This window comes from Pholis gunnellus, assembly GCF_910591455.1.
Source record: "Pholis gunnellus genome assembly, chromosome: 2".
NCBI lineage: Eukaryota > Metazoa > Chordata > Actinopteri > Perciformes > Pholidae > Pholis > Pholis gunnellus.
Window position 1 is genome coordinate 11852118 of NC_136536.1, and position 20195 is coordinate 11872312.

At 41.5% G+C, this 20195-nt stretch overlaps 1 protein-coding gene across 1 annotated transcript in view; it reads right to left on the minus strand.

Annotated features, from left to right (window-relative positions):
* Positions 1 to 20195, minus strand: part of cacna2d3a (calcium channel, voltage-dependent, alpha 2/delta subunit 3a) — a gene marked incomplete at both ends in the record, with an annotated part of 101591 nt that overhangs the window by 26078 nt on the left and 55318 nt on the right. Inside the window, 16 exons of the mRNA XM_079168214.1 lie at positions 284 to 361; positions 1178 to 1299; positions 1486 to 1581; positions 1687 to 1780; positions 1893 to 1990; positions 2472 to 2517; positions 3989 to 4056; positions 4194 to 4255; positions 4962 to 5033; positions 5129 to 5212; positions 6439 to 6513; positions 7138 to 7218; positions 7583 to 7654; positions 12060 to 12077; positions 13225 to 13358; positions 16177 to 16255. Of these exons, the coding sequence (XP_079024340.1) occupies positions 284 to 361; positions 1178 to 1299; positions 1486 to 1581; positions 1687 to 1780; positions 1893 to 1990; positions 2472 to 2517; positions 3989 to 4056; positions 4194 to 4255; positions 4962 to 5033; positions 5129 to 5212; positions 6439 to 6513; positions 7138 to 7218; positions 7583 to 7654; positions 12060 to 12077; positions 13225 to 13358; positions 16177 to 16255 (1279 nt within the window). The remainder of the gene's footprint in view (positions 1 to 283; positions 362 to 1177; positions 1300 to 1485; positions 1582 to 1686; positions 1781 to 1892; positions 1991 to 2471; positions 2518 to 3988; positions 4057 to 4193; positions 4256 to 4961; positions 5034 to 5128; positions 5213 to 6438; positions 6514 to 7137; positions 7219 to 7582; positions 7655 to 12059; positions 12078 to 13224; positions 13359 to 16176; positions 16256 to 20195) is intronic.

The window sequence follows — 20195 nt, forward strand, 5'->3', positions numbered from 1 at the left end:
TAAATACACTTCGATTCAAACGGCTGTGCCATGTTGCACTCTCGCCTTCTTCTGAGCATACGTTCATGCAGGGGCAAGCGCATGGACAAAAAAAGCAGCACAGTCAGTAAATGTGGGCAGTGAGTGTTTCAACTCAAACAGAGGAAAAGAAGTAGGGTTAGACAACTGTAGAGCGGGAAAACAAAGCCTACATAGCAGTGTAAGAAGAGAATATTGCAGCCTCTGTCAATGTAGAAGTGTGTGTGTGTGTGAGAGAGAAAGAGGCACTTGAGTCCCCACTTACCCGCAGCTATGGGTGATTTCCTCTCATCCAGAAGCTGAATGGCGGTGCTGGCCAATACAACACTCTTGTTTTCTGATCCTAAGCCACACACATAAAAGCACATACAAGCACAGGCACACAGACAGAGTTCACATCACATATCATAATTCCGTATTAGTTCTTAACTGACGACAGGGTAATTAGAGAGAGAAACACAGAACATAAATACCACAGAGTACTATTTCATGGCTACAGCTAACTGCCACGGTCCTGAGAGGAAGAGTGCATCCAAGGCAAGTCCGGCAAGTAAATAAGAGGCTTTCAGATCACTTGTATTAGCTGGTACTAATGGAAAGCCTGAGGCTGAGGACAGATGAGAACACATTCTCCCTTTGGAAGGGAAACCATTTTGTAGAGACGTAGTTAAACTGCAACTGCGTGAGGTGCTCGTGTGTGTGTGTGTGTGTGTGTTTTTTTTGTAAGTGTGTGTCTATATGTGCGTTCTCGCCAAGTCACAATGGAAAGGGCTGAACCTCCTCCTAACGTATCCTATTTCAACCCACAGCAATCAGTCCTGTCCACAAGAACACAGCCCAGAATTAATAAGAGAGGAAGGGGAGTTAGATATGCATGGCGAGAGAAAACGACCAAATATGGGTGAAAGAGGAATAGCGGGGAGTGGACGGGAAATCATGTGAGTATTACATTTGAATTGCTCATTTGACCAAATGTGAGTGTGTCTACTATAGTGGTGCCAATCTCACAGTGACACCAGTTTCATTATAGCACACTAATAATGGTGACTGTGTAGAACGGAAAATAATTTAAAAGTAATAACTGACCAAGCCCAAAAACACTTGACTTCATGGGGAGAATTGATTAATCAGCTTTTGAAATTAGAAATTTACAACTAACCTGAGTTGAAAGGTAGAGAGTAGACAAAGGTACCAGGAACTTGTTCTGCTGCTCTCTTGTACCACAGGGGGAAGTGATCGGCGTTGAACACCCCTTCTTTGTCTTCAGCTGTCAGAAAGTCTCTTGAAGCAGACAGGAAACAAAGTTGATGAAGATACAGAGGATGTATAAACACAAAGCACAATATATCTACTGATTGGAATCATAAACAAAGAGACAATCAACACATGCACTGCAAGGCTTATGAATGTGCATTCATACATATAGACTGTATGTATTCAGTGACTACATACACTCAGCATACTTACTGGTTTGTAAGCTCGTCGGGCACCACAAACAGGTTGATTCTGGACAGGCCTGTTCTTGAGCCCAGGTAGGCTATCTCCACCCCTTTATCAGAGTTCCTGTGTAGAACAACCACATTCAGTAACATGCATATGTCCACAATCATAATTTGCTATCAGCAACAATACAAATAAATAAAAGAAAGAGTAGAGTGGGTCACACACTCAGACTTATTGAGCACGAGGCTCGTCCAGTAGGCCTCCAAAGGGGCAGTCACCACCGCGTCAAAGAGAACCTCCTGGATCAGCTCCTTATCACCTAACAAAACAAATATATACTTATGTATAGCCAACCAGCCATAGTACATGAAATGTATTTAATTATATGAGCAGAGAGAGGAATGGAGGATTAGTGGAAGAGTTTAACTGACATTGTAGGTGGGGTTCGTGTCCACTGAGGTAGAGTTTGATTGCCTCTATCTGGGACAAGTAGCGGTGCTCTGGGTGCTCATCTGTGTTGCAGTACGTCCTACAATATAACAAGAATGGACAATAAGGACATTGGTTATAATAACATACAACACAGACATAATTGACAACAGCTATTTGAAATCAGAGCTTTTAGATGTAGATCGGACATATAGTCCCGTTGCTTTAAGTTACTTTTGCATTGCAAGGCAACTATGATGAATACAATGTGAAGTATAAACAAAGAAGGTTTTCACGTTTACAAGCATTAGTTTGAAAAGCGTTTACATTAATTTATTTAGATGTTGGTTCCCAATCCTGGTAACCACAATGTCAACAAGTGACAGAAACCATCAAATCAAAGTCCTGCAGATTACTAAGCTGTTATATAAGTATTATATTGCAGTTAGATTGTAGATTTTCTTGATTTTTACAAGTACAGAGTATTTTTAGGATATGGTCCAATCACAGTGTGCCTTGAATAAGGGATGTGGATTATATTGTCAGAAGAGAAACATACAGCATCGCTGACAAACTCTCACCATTCATCTGCCAGCGCTACATCAGGATGCTCCAAGTCATGAAGTCCTGGGAAAAAACAAGAACTATATATCTCATATCTTATATATAACTTAAGAAGCAAAAGCACTCAATATAAACTCATAATAATAGGGGTATAGGCATATATACTTCAAATGCACACACACTCTTAAACACACACACCAGGGTTGAAAAATGTGTTTTTTGAATGGATGTGATAGGTCTGATTAGATCAGGAAGAGCCAAGTCATGCTCAGAGCGCTCTGCATGATGGACATGTTTAGAAAAGCACACATACATAGACACAGACACGGACACACTCTACATGAATATTAACATACATGAGGCTGGAGATGAAAATAGACACACATACACACTGAGGTACACGTAGGGCTAGGGCACACATATGCACTGTGAAGACATGGACACTCCTAATAGAGCCACTAAAGAAATATTTAACTTCCTCCCCAATTGTGGCTTTCAGGTTCATTATCACTACATTAATATTGAATGTGTGTGTGTGTAGGTTTGTGTGTTTGTGTGAGTGTGAGAGATTATGCTACTTTCTTACTAAAGTAACACATTTATATCTATTGTACGTTTTACCTTTTATGTGTTTACAGTATTTTTAAGCTACAGTAACAAGTTACTCTGAAGATTAAAATCATATGAATAGCTCATAAAATATAAAGCATTTCTGCTAATTAAACTACACAACAGTACACAAAGTAGTTAAAGCTAATTCTACCTCAACTAGTTCAAACAGTGAAATACTGCTAGCATGTTAACCCATCAGTAATACCAATCCTATAATATAATAATATAAAGATCTGAAAGGGGCCACTCTGTAGTATTTTTATTTGCAATACTTTAGTGGTGTTAAAGTGGCTCCATCCACTTTGTGAAAATGGCCACTTAAGCTTATCGTACGTGCGTAGTTGTTGAGTGCTTTAAAAAAACTCCTCAGTGCAGGTTTTTTTTTATTTTAATCTGTAACTGAAAAAATGTAAAATTAAGAAATAAAAAATGTAAACATGCTAACATAATAAAAAATGTAACACTATAAGCATGCCAAATGAACTGGTCCTCTGACGGCTTTATAGTTTTAATTAAATGAACTAACAAGCACAGACAAAATATTACACATTTTAGGCAATCAGAAGCCAGAGCTGACTGCAGTCATTATTGACCCCCATTAAGCTTTCTGTGACACAATTATAAAGCTGCTTATCTTTAGAAAGTTAAAAATATATAAAATGTAAATTATATAAAACAAATATTTCTCTTTTCCCCTATATAAAAGGCTCCAACAAGTACAGTATATAAGGTAGGATTTTAACTTGTAACGTGGTATTTGATACATTTTTTCATTAGTAAAGTATCTGAAAACTTGCACCACTGTGGGGGGGGGGGGGGGGGGGGGGGGGGGGGGTTCGAGCATAATAGACCACAAACGATACAGGAAACAAATGACTAAAAGTGAATAATGCAGATAAAGTAAAAAGGGAGGATTTCCTACCTTCCTCCACTGTGACATTCCCTCTGAAAAAATACTTTCCATGGCCTCTGGAAAGAGCTACCCCGAGACTGAAAACAAATGACAACATTTTTTTCTCAAATGACAACCCAACAGTTATTTTTTGTGCAAAGAAACTCTGAATACTGATTCTTTAGTTGTTCTAAACTCCGTTCACTGTTCACAGAAATCTCTCCAATTGTCTTACCTGAAAGGAGTCCCCTTGATGTCTGTGTAGTAGTAATCATTATGCAACACTAGTACACGTTTCTGAAATAAAAGAGATGAATACATTTTATTTTACGCCGCAGTAAACAGTAGGCAGTGCGATGGCAGTTATCTGATGTGATTTCCTGCAGTCTGGCTCCATCTAGTGGTGCAGGGAATACATGCTGTGGTTGTCACAGGACCTGCTACATTGCCGATGGATGTGTTTTTGCAGTGTGTGAGTAGTTGGATAAGGTTTGTGAAAATGCATCTGTGTACATTTTAGTGTGTGTGTGTGTGTGTGTGTGTCTGTATTAACATATTGAATGCTTAATAATCAGGCTAATGTATAATGCTCTTTACTAAGCTTTGAAAATGCAAAGTGCGCACACACACACACACACCTGAATACCCCTCTCTCCCTCTCTCTCTCTCTCTCTCTCTCTCTCTCTCTCTCTCTCTCACTCTCTCAGATAGGAAAGTAGTAAAAGAGAATCATTGGGCTGCTGTCTCTCCCGTACTCAGCAGCATGTGCTTGGTGGAGATAACGGGCTCACACTCACAGACAGACACACACCCATGCTGCAGAGCAAACAAAATCGGAAACAAAATCCCTAAGTCAATCCTGTACATCACTGTGCCAAGTGTGACAACCCCCTGGCAGAGTGGATTCTCCCTGCTGAGTATTTTCACTGGCTCACCCTTTGGAACCATCGGGAAAGTGCTTGTTTGTGTGCGTTTGTGGATTTCTGAATTATGGATTCCTCACCCCTTTGTCAACACTCTTCTTCACCTCCATGGAGAAGATCCCCGTCTTCCTGTTGACCATGGCATTCCTCAGCTAGCGGCACAAAGAACATACCAAATCTTACACATCAGGTTTACATTGAGAAAGGTACTGTTATGATGCTTCATGCAGCTTTACAAGTGTCTCACCGTGTCATCCTTATCCTCCCATTCCACCTCAGACAGATCCACACTGCTGTAGTTTGGCTTCTTTCGCTTCTTTCCATCTCCATACTGAACACACAGGCCCATGTGAACATGCATGCATGCACAGACAGATACTATACTGTATACTGCACCATACTACAGCTGCAACTCATGTTTTTTAACTTATTATATTGGTCATTAAAATCCCATTAAAATTGGTTTGTTTTGTTCAAAACCCAGTAGAATTACGATAAGATAAACAGGATAAAAGCATAATAATAAATACATGTCAAATGATAATGTACATAAATGATGTGTTTTAAAGGAGACAGTTAGTTCAGCTTAGCACAAAGATTGGAAGCAGGGGGAAACAATTAACCTTGGTTCTGTTCAACATTACAGAAAAAGTCCACACTATCTGCACATGGAAGGCACAACAACAACAAGTTGTAGTTTTACAGGGAGTCAATTCATTTTTTTCAATACTGTAGATAAGCAAATGTACGATAACGGTCATCCCCTCTCCCTCTCTGGCTGCCTGACTGACCCTGTTTGATATGGACGTTAAATAGACACTGGAGGCCAGAGTATTGGGTGTATTAATGTGTACTATATGTGCGTACTTATGTGTGAGTCCCCCTCTTCATTCATCTGTCAGTGAGGACAGACTCCCACCCCTCATTAGTTGTTGAACGCTGTTTATTAACGTCTTTAATTAGACAGCAATTAAACCATCTGTTTGTCTGTCTGTCTCACTGTCTGTTCTCTCCTCTTCCCTTCTCCTCACATCCCTCCGTATCTCTCCTCTTTGTCACCCTGCACCTATTCTCACGTTAAGCAGGTTCCTTGCGCTCGTCAATCTCCCTCCCCTCCCTGTCTGCACTCTCTCCCCTCATCCTCTTGTGAGAGGAGTGAGCGAGTACAATAGAGTTAATCACAGCCATTCAGAAGCTGTATCTCTGTCTATTCACAGCACAGCGGAGGCCTGGAACACACTCTCCTCATCTACATACCACCACGCAGCCAATACACACACACACACACACACACACACACACTGCACGCACGGCACATGGTGTACCCACACAACTACGCACTAATTTTCTATGTCAATCGGCATCGCAATATGACAATGAAATCAGTAATTGACTTGCTGTGAACTCAAGAGTTAGTATTCCTAAGTCGCTTGTACAAAATAAATTAATACATTTGAACTTCAATCTCTGCGCCCTAAAAGGGATTGTTATGATAATAAGGTTTGTACTCAGTTAACTTGTTACAGGCATCTGATTGGTGCTGGAGGTAATACTCACAAGTGGCCGTAGATCTGGATGGGTGAGGATGTAGCCGTTGTTGGTGATTGCAAAGGCATAGCCGTGAATACCCAGCTAGGAAGGATACACACAAACACACACACACCGAATGGATGCATGATAATCGGTACTAAATAGTAAATCTGCCCTAATCAAGCTCTTTGTATTCTTTTGCTAGCAGAATATTTGTCTTTGTGGTGAAACTCACAGAACTGCACTACGCAAGGAGGGTGGTGTAATTAATCTACGTCCGTACAAATAACACGCTTTCAAATGTCAAAATCTTACACCCAACCAAGCTTCAGATCATCAAAATAAATCTGCACAGGGGATGTAGCGGGGGACATGCATTAGTGTACATAGTGTATCATTTTCCTATCATTATTGGATTTAGGGAAGGAGCCGTGAATAATCAGTGTCAAAACTTATACGAAACCTTTGATTTATCTGCTACTGGATTTGGCATTCGATTACTGTACTGCGGAGTTGGACTGGCGTACGTGCAGATATCAAAAATAAAAATCCTTTAAAGTAACTTGTCTGTTTTTTGACTGACTTAGCATCTAGATGAATGGCACATTCACAAGGGCATATTCACACATTCATAAAAGGTGTGATGCTATAGAGGTGTATCTCAGATAGCCATTGAGGTCTATAACTATTTGCAGCAATGTAACTAAATGATGTTCGGAGCAGTACCTTATATTTGGGGATGGTCTTGAGCAGCTCAGAGACAGGTACATCTGTGCCAACCACCCCTAGCAGAATGCCACTGTTTCTCTGGAAGCACACACATTATGATTATTTTTAAATTGCATTTGAAAGGTTATTAAACAACACGGTATCTTACAAATCCACTGCTCATGACATAAACAATGTCAATCTATAGTATATATTTAATTAGTGATGCTCTACTGTATCCTAATTTACAGACTCTAATCAAACTTAAATGAATTTGACAAACAATTAAGCATTATTTCACAGTTTGTGTCTTTTGTTTCAAAGCTTAATTCCCCCGTGAGTTATGCAATATGTAATTGCATTATGTTTTCAATTAAGCTAAACTGTTTGTTGGAGAAAACAAATTGGGTAAACATAATTGTAGCGACAGTGGATGTGCTATTGGTTGTACATGTGCACTTACAGTCTCATTCTTGGTACTGAACACGGGCATCGCCACTGTGGTCATCAGAACCGGACCTTGACCGTCATCCAACTGAGTGAGTCAAGAGGGAAGAAAAGTGAAAGATAGCAATTGAGAGGGTAAGAAAGAGAGAGAGAGAGGGAGGGAGAGAGAGAGAGGGGGGGGGGGAGGGAAAAGAGGGAAGCTAATGATGAAACATTATCTTTATAGTCACAAAAGAAAAGTAACTACACAACACATTGCATGGTATCATGCACATTGTATGAATCTTGTCAAAGTCATTGGTTGTGATTAACTCAAGCTGCATTACTCTCGTTCCTTCAGTAGTGAACCTGATAGGAATTCTGCTGCAGACCTAGTCATGTTATCTTCTTGAGGGACCTACAAAACTTCCATGACATGTTTTATTCATGTTTATTATTTGCCTTAAAATGTGTTCAATCACCAGCCTGCCTTTGATCTCTTGCAGAATAAGCTTATCCAAAGGCAGTGCTTCTCGTTTGGATCTGGTATCTTCACTCCCTAAAGACTACTGGAATAATTATGATATTTATCTTTCCAGCGGCTTTCTGTATCTGACGACGATATCCATTAGAGATGAAAGCTTGACACTGTTATGAAGAGACTGGAGGAGGGCTTCCCACTCTGCAAAAAGTGGTCCGACCTTGTCCACTCAGAAATGTCAAAACTGTCTAAATGTCAGTCACTCACGCAGTTTACGTTGAAGTCACCACAAGTAATTGGTCCATCAAGTGCAAAATGAATCTCAGAACACAATGCACAGTTGTGTTGCGTTAAGAGATGACAACATAAAACATAAATCATGTTGCATTTGATCCTTTTCTGCTGCAGCAATCAATAGAGAACTAGTCTGTTAATATTAGATTCCACACTTTCTCTCAGTGAAATACTTAACTGAACATAACATACTTCCTGTACACTCTCTTTCCTCCAGCGCTCACCCCCCCTTTACCTCCAGTAATAATAGGTAATGACAGGAAACTGCTAGCATGCATTCTGTCTTCCTCGGGCACTGGGAAAAGGGGGATTGGTGACCTGCTTGGAGAAAGCTAGTAATAGCAATGCAGGACGGCGGATTGGACATCAAAGAGAGAACAAAACACACATAAGTACAGCTGCTGTAGCAATAGACACCCTTGCTGCTGGTGAACGGGATCGATCAAAGGACAGCGAAAGCGAGCAGAGCCTCATCTAAAAATATCAAATCTATTTCAAGTTCAGATCTATTGGATCATATATCACGGCTGGGCAAACGTATACGGACTGACATTTATTGTGTATCCCCATGAGCTGTTGTTGAGCGGTCCTATCAAATGTGTACTTTTTGTACAACACTAACCTAACATGCTTTTATTTTCAGTATATGTGCATTTGGTGTAAATCAGGCTTGCCCAGCTGCTCTGGGAAATGACATACTATAATTAAGCAGATAACAAAAGCAACCGCATCTGTAGGATTCAAAGCCAACAGCACAGCTACAAAGGATCCTCACTTACCCTACCCAGAGGAGGAAAGACCTTTAAACCTGTGCTTCATTATACAAACCCGGGAGAGAAAAGAGACACTTCCTTGAACCCTAAATAAGTGTCCTCCAACATCACTGTGCTCCAAGTCCCTAAGGGAGTGCTCTGTATCTAGAATTTGACATATAATACATAACCTGCAACCTCTAATGCAAGGTCAGAACTCAACACATATTTGGACCAAATCCGCATCTTGATTTCCTCCGTGACTTTATCTGTATCAGTCAGAACAAATTGGGTGTGTAAGTCCTCTCCCCTGCTGGGGGTCAGAGAATGAAAAAGAACCCCTCTAGGCTTTTATTCACTCGCTCCCCACTGACACAAATACCCACACACTTGCACCCCTCAGAGGGCTCAGAAGCGCCCACCCTGCCCTGTGTTTGCGGTCTCATAGGACACCTCGTAATCTAGGTTGCTTTGACAAATTGTGTTCTGGTGGACGAGGTGACCCTTGTTTCCTTGGAGACCGGCTTTAATGATGTTGGTGTGTGTGTAAGCCCTTGAGCCAAAGCCCCCCATAGGTTCCTGAGAGGAAACAAACATATACCCAAAGGGGAGCAGAGATGGCACGGACAAGGCACATCTATGCTCTGAATTGCTTCAGTCACAATTAACACTTTTGCTTTGAAATGGTGAAGTTCATCTTCATCCGTCACAACATTTTTAGGGGTGACCCCAAATAGTCGACTGTTCGATAATAGGAGCCTTATAATGACACACTCGCAGTGACGTGAAAATGTGGTAATGAAACAAAGAATCATTCATCATTCATACAACAAAATTGCTATTTATTTAATATTGTATATATATATTTAACACTCACATAAGCAGGTAGCACTATCAGAGCAATTGATATATTTTGAATGAGATAAAGATTCTCTAAAATCAGTGGGGGCAGGCACGCAGAAACAGCCGTTGGCTTGTGTTTCTCTCTCACGTTGATTGTCTCTTCGCCTCTCTGTCATTTCAATTATGTCTGTGAATTGATACAATGGGGAAAATGAAATTAGGAGCGAAAGTTTCAGATATAACCACGAAATGCCAGCAGGATAGGAAACCATGTAACTCTTTCTATTGATGTCCTTTCTGCAACGGTACCACGGACAGCGCCGCAACTACACACACACATACACACACACACACGCACACACGCACAAACCCTACGCACAGCAAACAGTGCTGACCGTTGTTCTGAAACAACAGCTCAGCACTAGTAATTGACCAATCATTTTGTTGTTTTTACTATTTTTCTATTGATACATACAAGCTTTACCGCCAAGGAAGAAAAAAAAATATGATTATACGATCCGCCGACTTAAGGCAAGACTTGACCAATCAGATTTGACCATGAAAATTCTTAGTCGGGGACACTCCGAGACATTTTGAACAGCTTACTACTTCATTTCATCATCCAAAGGTAATCAACTGCTCACAGCATTCTCATTTGTCTGGCTTCATGCTTTACCAAGTATCAATCTTGTTCTGTGAACTTCAGTGCAAAAACCCTCTTCTCAACCCGGCATCCTTCTTTACATCCTTTAAGTTCTCTTTCCAACTTTGTCTTCAAATATCTTACATTCTCTCTCTCGCCCTTCCTACACTCGTCCTTCAATATCCCCTCCACTCCACATTCTTCTCACCCCCATCTCCCTCCCATCATCCCTGTGCTCCCGTGTCAGTTCATCCGACAGAGTGGGAAACAAAGCCAAATGAGGCAGAGAATGATGGATGAAGCTGGTGAGACGAGGGAGAAGATCAGGAGAAGAGGGGATAGCACAGGTGGGGGGGGGGGGGGAGAAGAGCTGGAGGGGGAGACAGAGACAGAAAGGGGAAGGGCTAGAAAGATTGTTGGGTCGCACTGAGAGGGATGGAGCAGAGAGGGAAAAGATAGGATGAATGGTACATCTGGAAAGATGATACACATCAGCCCTGGAACATAAATACCAGATGCTCATCACTTTCCTAACACTGAGCCAATCCCAAGAGTTTTGCCAACTTCTTATCAGACACTATCACCATGCAGGGTGTGTCTGTGAGGACTGTTCTGATTGTGCGCTCCTAGCACCTTGGCCAGAGCTGTGCTGGGATGATTATATGCAAAGAAGCAGTGCAGATTCCTTGCTAATCCCAATTATCATCTCTGACAATGTAATATCTATTTCTGTTTACTGCTGAGCTGCTTCAATGTCAATAAGCTTGGATCTATCACACTAACAGTACTATGTCAGACATATGGCCTGCCAGCTGTCTAATGGGACTGCTCTGTGCTCAGCTCGTGCTGATGTGGGGGCAGAGCACTCTTCTGTTCCACCATCATTGTTATGATTATAGAGCTGCTTATCTCAACTCACATATGATTCACAAAACACTGGAAAAAATACAACACTGAAAATAATAATAAGGCATCAGAACAGACCATCCCGCCTAGTCATTACAGGCTATTGGATTTTCACCCAAAAGATGACAAAAAAGCTTTTTCTGGAGAATTCTACCAAGACAAATAACACAGGCAATCTTGTTTTTCACACCAAAGTCACAAAAGAGCAACAACATAGCCTCACATTTACACATATGGTCACACTGCCAGCCCCGGAGATACTGGCAAAGCACAGCCAACACAGCATCACTAACGATGAATGATTGTGAGCGAGTGCACAGACGTGTGCTTGATCAGACGTGCAGAGGAGAGCGATCAACTGGACCTTTGACAACCACAATGCATGGTTTGAATCAGGAAGTTGAGGAGCGACATACGACACTGACACACAAGAAAATGCCATGGGTCAGTATGGTAGTTAGTTCACCCAAATTATACCGTCATCCCGCAGAGATCAGAGACCAAAACGCACATGCACGTGAAATGCACATGAACACACACCAGGCCTCAACACAGCACAACACAGCGATGACCTCAAATCAGATTTTTTTTTTACCTTTTGTGCTTGGGGGAGCTAAAGAGAACAGATTAAGGAGGAGGGGAGGAGAGAAAGGGTCAATAAGTTTGTGGATAAGTGTTGGAAAGCCTTTCAGTGCATTTTCCACTGAATGGAGTGCCAGCATCTGTGGGCGTGTAAAATCCACTGTCATTGACTTTGACTGCAACTTTAAAAACAGTGACTGTGTCAAGAGAGGAGAGCTTTATGGCTGGGAGGGTCACAGTAGAGGAAACAACACTTAAGCTGTTAGTGTTGTATCAGTGTTGGGTGAATGTACTTTGACTGTGATAAATGGATGGGGATAATGAGGGCAAAGGGAAGGGAATAAGCAGAGAAAAACAGAAAAGGGAATATGAAGAGGATCGCAGAAAGAAAGAATCCATTTCCATGCAGTCTTGATAGCCTGTGCGTTTTTCTGCTAGAGAGCACTTGTCTTTGTCTCCTTACATTTTTGAAGCTCTCTCTCATAATCCATTCGAAAAAATATTGGAAGACAAATGGCTACAATTCACTCTTTATGGCCAAGCAAAATAACCAACAAAAGAGAAGCATTGTGCATGCATGAAAACTCCAGTATATTGTGTGTATATTAAGGTTTAGAAGAGGATCCTATTTATTATATAAAGGCGTTTTCCTTCGGGGCGTTTTAGGGATGATGATGTCAGTGCCACAGAATTATAAAGCATGGGACTTTAGCAATGCACGTGATTATATGAGCTTGCTGCAATATTAGAGTGAAAATCAACTGTGTTTGGCCAGGGTCTGAGGTTGAGAGATCATAGACCAACTCACCAATGTGCCACAGTGTGTTGTACTCATGCTACACAACTCCCAAACACACACACACAGCAGTCCTTGACTTAATGGTTCCATCTGCTGCTCACACACACTTTCACACATTCAGTCTGAGACGCACAAAGGCAAAACACAATGTCAGGCCTCCGCTTGCATTTTATCACTACTATTCTCCTTTGGATTAGACAAGTCGTTCCTGAAGATGCTAATGTACGTTTTTGTACATTATGGTTTACCTTTTCTTCGTCGAATAAATTGAAATCGATCACCGAATATTCTGTGTCCACAATCCAGTGTGTGTTTGTATGATAAGTAAAGACTGTGGGAGCTGGAATCCAGTACCATGTAAGACATGGTATCAACTCACAGTGCTGTCGACGTAGGCCTCGGTCCACACCGTGTCGTGCTCCCGGTCGATCACCTTGGGACGACTCAGCACGTGGAGATACTCCATCACATTCTCTTGCACATCTGCCAATGTGGAAATCTGAGTGAAGTAGCCTGTTGGGCAGAGAGGGGAAGAAGAGGAGATAAATGATGATGAATCATTTAACTTAGATGATTGTGAACAATGGAGAGTCTCCCAACACACTATGTTGCCCTGAAACAGAAATTAGATGTACAAGTCTCTGTGTCTCAAAACTGGTTCACATTGCAGCAAGTGTCACATCCAATATCAGCTTGGCTAAATAATCTAAGCCGTCACTCCCATTTTATTTACCTCTGTACCAAAGCACAGAAACTGCATCTGGCATACAGTATGGTAAGCAGCAGATATTTGCTTGATGAAGCAAACGGACACCTGGATACATGTATGAGTTATAGCTGAAGAATACCTTGCAGTGATGTACGAGTGAGAGCAAACCAGCATGGGTTTGTGACTGAGTAAGTGGTATGTAAATGCCATAGAAAAGCTATTTCAGTTAAACCAAATGCGATGCCATTTCCTACGCTGGTAATGTCGCCATTATGATGCTAATGTGAATGTGCAGGAGGGAATATACTGTTATGTCAGCAGGAGGGCAGAGTTGGGAAGAGAAAGAGAGGGAATCACAACAACAGTAAGACTGACGGAGAGAGAGGACAAGATGTGACACTGAGAATAAAGGAAAAGAGAGAGACCACCACATTTTCATCCATTCGTAAAAACAGCAAACTGCCTCCATCACCGTGAGGCAGTCAAGGAGAAAATCATAGCTGGAGGAAATAGATTTTGGGGTCATCGTTCCTGGCAACGACCTTTACTCCACAGGGAGTGAAAGAGCTAGAATCTAGAGACAATACACAGATCCATGAAGGATGCCACATATCCTACCAAAAAGTTGATATGGTACACTAACACTGGAAGAATTAAAGCCACATGATTACTGCAATCACTATAGCGACAAGAATGCACTGGCCCCCGAACTTGACCTGGAAGTGAACCTTGACAACTTCCCCCTTTTCATCCTCAGAGACATTCGGTTCCGGCTATTATTCCAGCAGACAGTACAATGACAACACACACATCGCACAGACTCGCATCGCACACAAAGCGAGCTGCCTCAGTCTCACTGCATCGTTCATCACAGTGGCGAGTGAAGAATGACTGCTCCCTCTGGAAGGCTGAGGGCATCCTTCAGGCTGAGCCTACGGGGGCCAGTGAGATGAGCTGGGGAGAGAAAAAATGAATGCTCGCTCCTTCCAGTGACATGGTACACCTGTCGTACCCACAGGACAGGGCAGTCACAGCATGGTCTGGTCAGCCATTAATATCCTTTTAAAGGACCTTGGTCTTGGTGATATGAAGGCAAACATACACAACAAGGTGTCCTGATGCATGGATACCCACATACACCTACGTATATGTGATTGTTTAAAATCGATGGGCAACAAATGGGAAATCCATACTATCTTTTTCACACATAATCACATGTATTATTGTCAATGTTAAGAGTACGGATCATCTGCACTGTGAGGGCAGACACCAGGAACGTGAAAGTAGATGAAGAAGAGAGTGTAGCGTCACTGAAGGTCTCTATTGTTAAGACCGTGATGGACAATGAATGATAACCCTCATACACCCTCAGGTATTTTTAGTTTTGTTAGTTTCCGTCTTTTTCTTTCCTTCTAAAACCATCAGGTTGTTTAAACAAGAAGAGGACCAGAGTGGACCTGAGTTGGCCTAGCCACTGAGTCGAGTGAGCAACACAGCGGGGAACAGTGGAGCGACGGTAGACAGTTAATCAAGCTCAACTGGGCTTCGGGCCAGACCAGCATCCTTTTCTTGTTGGTTGGCAACCAAAGGCATTCTCATATGCATGGCCTGTTAGCTGGTACAGCCATAAGGCTTAGCGGAATTTAAATACCCGAGAGACCTAACATTATTTTAGCAGCACAACTTGTGCTGCGACACTTAGCATTTCGATAAAAATATACTTTGCTCCAATCAAAGGCCATAAGGAGAGATTTTGACATCACAGCCTTCAGTGACAGTGCCGACAGCATAACACTATACCTTACTCTCACCTGCAAAACTACTAAAAGTAAAACAGTGAAGGAGTAAAACCAATTTCTCTGCTACAGTTTGGAATAGAGATGTTGACCCCGGGGGAGCAGAAAAAAAGACTGTTCTGCAGAGCTCCTGTAGGCTCGAGAGGATGTCGTTGTCACAAGCTTGAATCGTCATCATACTAACACACACTTATGTAGCACGACACACAGGCAGGTCTCATCTTCGCCATTAACACCCTTAAACTGACTGGATGGGTTCTCTGATATCACTTCCAAGCTTAACTGTGGATGCCCTTGTCCTCTTATCTACACACATAGACACACACACACACACAGCTAAAAACACATGCACACCCCTTGTGTGACCCAGGGCTTGCCTGTGTTATCTACAGCAGTCTGAGGAAATGGAGCCAGCCTGTCTCTGTCACCCACCTCTCAGCTAAATATAGAACCAAAGGGAAAGTGCTCTACACACCGAGACAACCATGACCACACACAAAGCAACTGGAAAGTGACGTATCGTCAAGATAGTTTGGACTTTAGGCTTAGAGGAATATGTAATGCGACATATCTGGTCGCTGCAACTGGAACCAGCTGCCTCCTGTCACATACAGATGCTTATACTGATGAGCACTGACAAACACATGTCTATGCAACTACATGCACGCACACAGACACATATGCCAAAAACCATGAACAAATCCGGAGCTCCTAATGTATTCATTTTTACCCGGCTGACAGCGGCATGCAGCAACTTTCTTCTGCAAAAACAGATTACAAGTAGAGAAAAAGCACAGAGGTCTATGCATGTGTTGTAAGATCCCACCTTTGTTAGCACATGCCATCCATTTCAGATTATCTGCGAAGGCTGACTCTCGACCAATCAGGTAAGGGAATATGCGGACCTGCGGAGAGAAAGCAGATAGCTTATGTCAGTCATTTTAATCGCATTTCGATAGGCCCCCCACACCATATAGAAGATAACACTGTCAAAGCCAAGCAGAAGGCTCAGTCTTTATCTCCCAGTGATTAGCAGGCCCTTTCTCCTTGTTTAATAGAGTCGAAGATGGACTCATGGAAGACTTCTTCCTTTTGGATTTTATTTAAAATTTCAATAATTTCAATATTTTTTTATCCACTGAAGAAACGAAACAATTATGGATTAACAGAGACACATTTTATAATACGATAAGTGTATCAACAATCTGCAAAAGCAAAATGCAGAACATTTTTTTTCCCATTAAAGCTTTTCACAAAATTACCGAGATAATAATTTCATTGATTCAGAAAAACTTTAAGTGAATGCATTACACTTCCCTAAGAATCTGCAATTAAAATAAATGCAAATGATTAACCATGAAGTCAATATTTGATATTGAAACAGCCTAATCCAAGCTTTATGTCCTCAATCCAGAGAGTCTTCTAAACTTTCTGCTGCCAAACCCATTTTTGTCCAGTTGGCTCAGGCAGCAGGTGTAGTTGGCAGGTGTGCATGTGTGTTTGTTGGTGTGTGTGTGTGAAGTGCATGTTGCCAGATTGGACCAGATGCAAGCCTCTGGGGGCACAGCTGCCATAGCTCCCATGCCTGCATTTTTCACTGCTTCCCTTCACCCTGACAGCATGTGTCTGTTTGTGTGTGTGTGTGTGTGTGTGTGTGTATGTATGTATGTGCAGGCACACACATTAGATTTGGATGCATGTGGGTCTTTTTTGATTTTGGATGACTGCTCCCAGCAGAAGGGTCTGAAAATTGCAAAAACATAATTTATGTCTAGATGGCGTTTCATTTTTGAGGAATACTTATATTTATTTTAATTGTCACTGCAGCGTGAAAAAGATGAACTCCTTATAAATTCAATAGTGATTATAACAGCTTTAGCTGACAAAGATATAAACTACAGACAGCTTATGTATTTGCATGGATATTGTTGGACTTTTTGTCAACTGTAATGAGTTTCACTGTGAATAAGTTGTCAGACTGTCATTTTAAAGCAATCCTCATTATCTAGACTATAATCATCTTCTATTCATACAAACCTCAGCCATTTGAATGACATTGCCAGAGTGACAGGAAAACACAACACAGCTGACAAGATCATACCCGCTCCATGTAGTGTCACATTGTATGTGTTTTCCTTCACTGGAAGCCAATACAGAGGTCAAAATACAGCAGGCTGGTTATTAAATATGGAAGAGGTTTATAGCTGAGCTAAGTACAGTGGAGATAAAAACTAGTAGGGGCTCAAGCCACAGCATGCAATCTTCAATCTACTTGACTGCACAAATTTGACATAGTCAGGAATAAAAAGACACACAAATGGAAGAATACAATTGCACAGACATAGAAGTATACACATCTGTGTGTATCCACGCACGCACAGATGCACCGACACTATGCCAAAATACATTTGTTCACACTCCTACATTATGTATTCAGCACATAACCCAATCATTTTTGTATTTATTCTCCGGTGTAAACCTTCACATAAACATGTGCAAATGTTTAAAGATTGTAAGTTCTTCTGTAAGGTGTGTTTTAATGTCCAGAACACAGTTACAACTCATACGGTTACAAAGCAATAGCAGGCTAATTGTTCTGATGTTGATGGCCTCATGCAATATGTAGCATAATGTAGGACCAGACAGGTTATAAAACCCCAATGTAGGTCAGTTTGAAGTTTCATTCTGAAACCAAAATCACATCCATGAAGGTACAAAGATGACTCTTTAAATTGATGTGGTTTATGTTTTGGATAAACACATGTATTTATTGCAACAATGCAACTGTTACTGCAGCTTATACAAACAAATCCTAAAGCTAAGCTGTGTATTATAAGGAAGGATTATATCAAATATTTCATGGAGTGTGGTGTTATTTAGAGATCTTGATTATGAGGAAATACATCTGATTCCTAATATGTGGTACACAAAGCATTAACGCTTTTAGACTTTAGCAAATCAGACGCCCCTGATAACCTTGTGCCACACTTTCTAAAGATAGCAGCTGAATCTATTTCTTGTTCACTAACACATCTTTTTTAATCTATCCTTTGTCTTTAATTAAATTCCTTATCTTAAATCTGCTTTTGTTCTACTATAACTAAAAGCATGTGACCCCAGCATTTCTAACTGATTACAGGCCCAACACTAATATAATAAAGTTTTTACTCTAATAATAATTACCTGAAAATCTGGTATTTTTTGGACTGATTTTAGGAGAGCAGGTTGAGTTATGTAGAAGAGTTATACAGTATGTGTTTGAGAGGACAGGCTTTGCTGCTCTTTAAGTTTAAGAGAGAGTTGCTTGTTCATGGAGCAAGGCTGCAGCCTCCCCTGGCGACATGGTTTGTGGGCCTAGAGGTGGATTCCCAGATTGCGTTTCGCATGGAATAGCAGACTCTACTCAGAAAGTTTCTCTCACAATTCACATTAGAAGCCAAGGCCACAGGGACACTGTCTCCTAGGGCGCATGGTATCACCAGTCTGGCCCTACTACAGATGTTCCCGGTGCAACTGTGTCTATTGTTTATGGGAAGGAGCCCATGTAGTTCCCCTTACAGGTTGCAGAGTAATCTACAGGCAGTTATGGTTAGCCCTTTGCTATTGGGACAACAGAAACAATGTTGGCAAAGGACGAGCACTGGGGCCTCATGATGAACTGCCAAATGGTGGCAATAAATAAGGTATGGGCAGCACACAAAGTACAGGGCACAAGCAGGCATGGGGAAGGTTGTTGTAATGCAGCATATCAATCTCCTGAGGCTGAGGCAAGTCCTGCACATGTAGCCCACTTTCAATTTTTTCTATGCCTTTGCCTTCAAGGTCAGCCCATGCAGACAGGCATGGACAGACAGCATGAAGCATCTTTCATCAGTTGGCAGGGTTGTCTAGCTTCCCCTCGCCACTGCCTAAATTGCAAATCATGTGACACTCTCTGGCCCAAAAAATACTTTTTTCAATATTTAAAAGAAATCAAGCGGCAACCTCCGATTCTGAAAAGTGAAGCCAATGCGGAAGTGCCATAAGCTTGCATTTTCTCAAATGGACAACTGGGGGCAACTCCTTTATTTGCAAAAAAGAAGTCTGATTGTACAGAAGTCTTTGAGAAAATGACCCTACCGCTCACTTTTTTTATTACCTCAGTAAACATTGTAAACATTGGTTTATGGTCTCCATCGCGAGTTTCAAGTCTTCTTCAATACAGCACGATGTTCATTTAGTAAATTATGGTCCTGTTTAGAGTAAAATAGATGATGAAGCAGGGTATGCTTTAGGTCGTGGCTGCCTTGTGAGTGACAGTTGCTACCACGGTGTTGTCCAGTGTGGGCGTTGTCCAGGTTTTTGTCTTAGAACTCGTTAACCCTGTCACAGTGTGTTTTCAGTTAACAAAAGTTAATAGTCACATTTTGGTCACCTAAAAATGCATTGTTCAGCATTCGGTTGTACTTAGCTCCATCCTCTAATGTCACTTCTGGTTCCAAAAAAACCAATATGGCGATGGCCAAAATGTCAAACTCAAGGCTTTAAAACTGTAGTCCACAAACCAATGGGTACTGTCACGGTAACCACATCCACTTTTTATATACAGTCTATGAAAGAAAATGACTTTAAAACAACAAAGAACAATTGGTTTGGAGCCATAATAACAAATTAATTTCATGGCATTTGTGTGGCCGACTCAGCCAGAGAAAGGTTATAATCTGCTATGGGACCAAAATGGCTGAATAGCTTTTTCAGTGTATGTGCCCAGTGATCAACTGTAAATGCTATGTGTGTCATCTTGGAACACCATATCCCGTTTTCATATTATATTGATGGCACAACCCAGGTTTTCAGTCCCTTTTG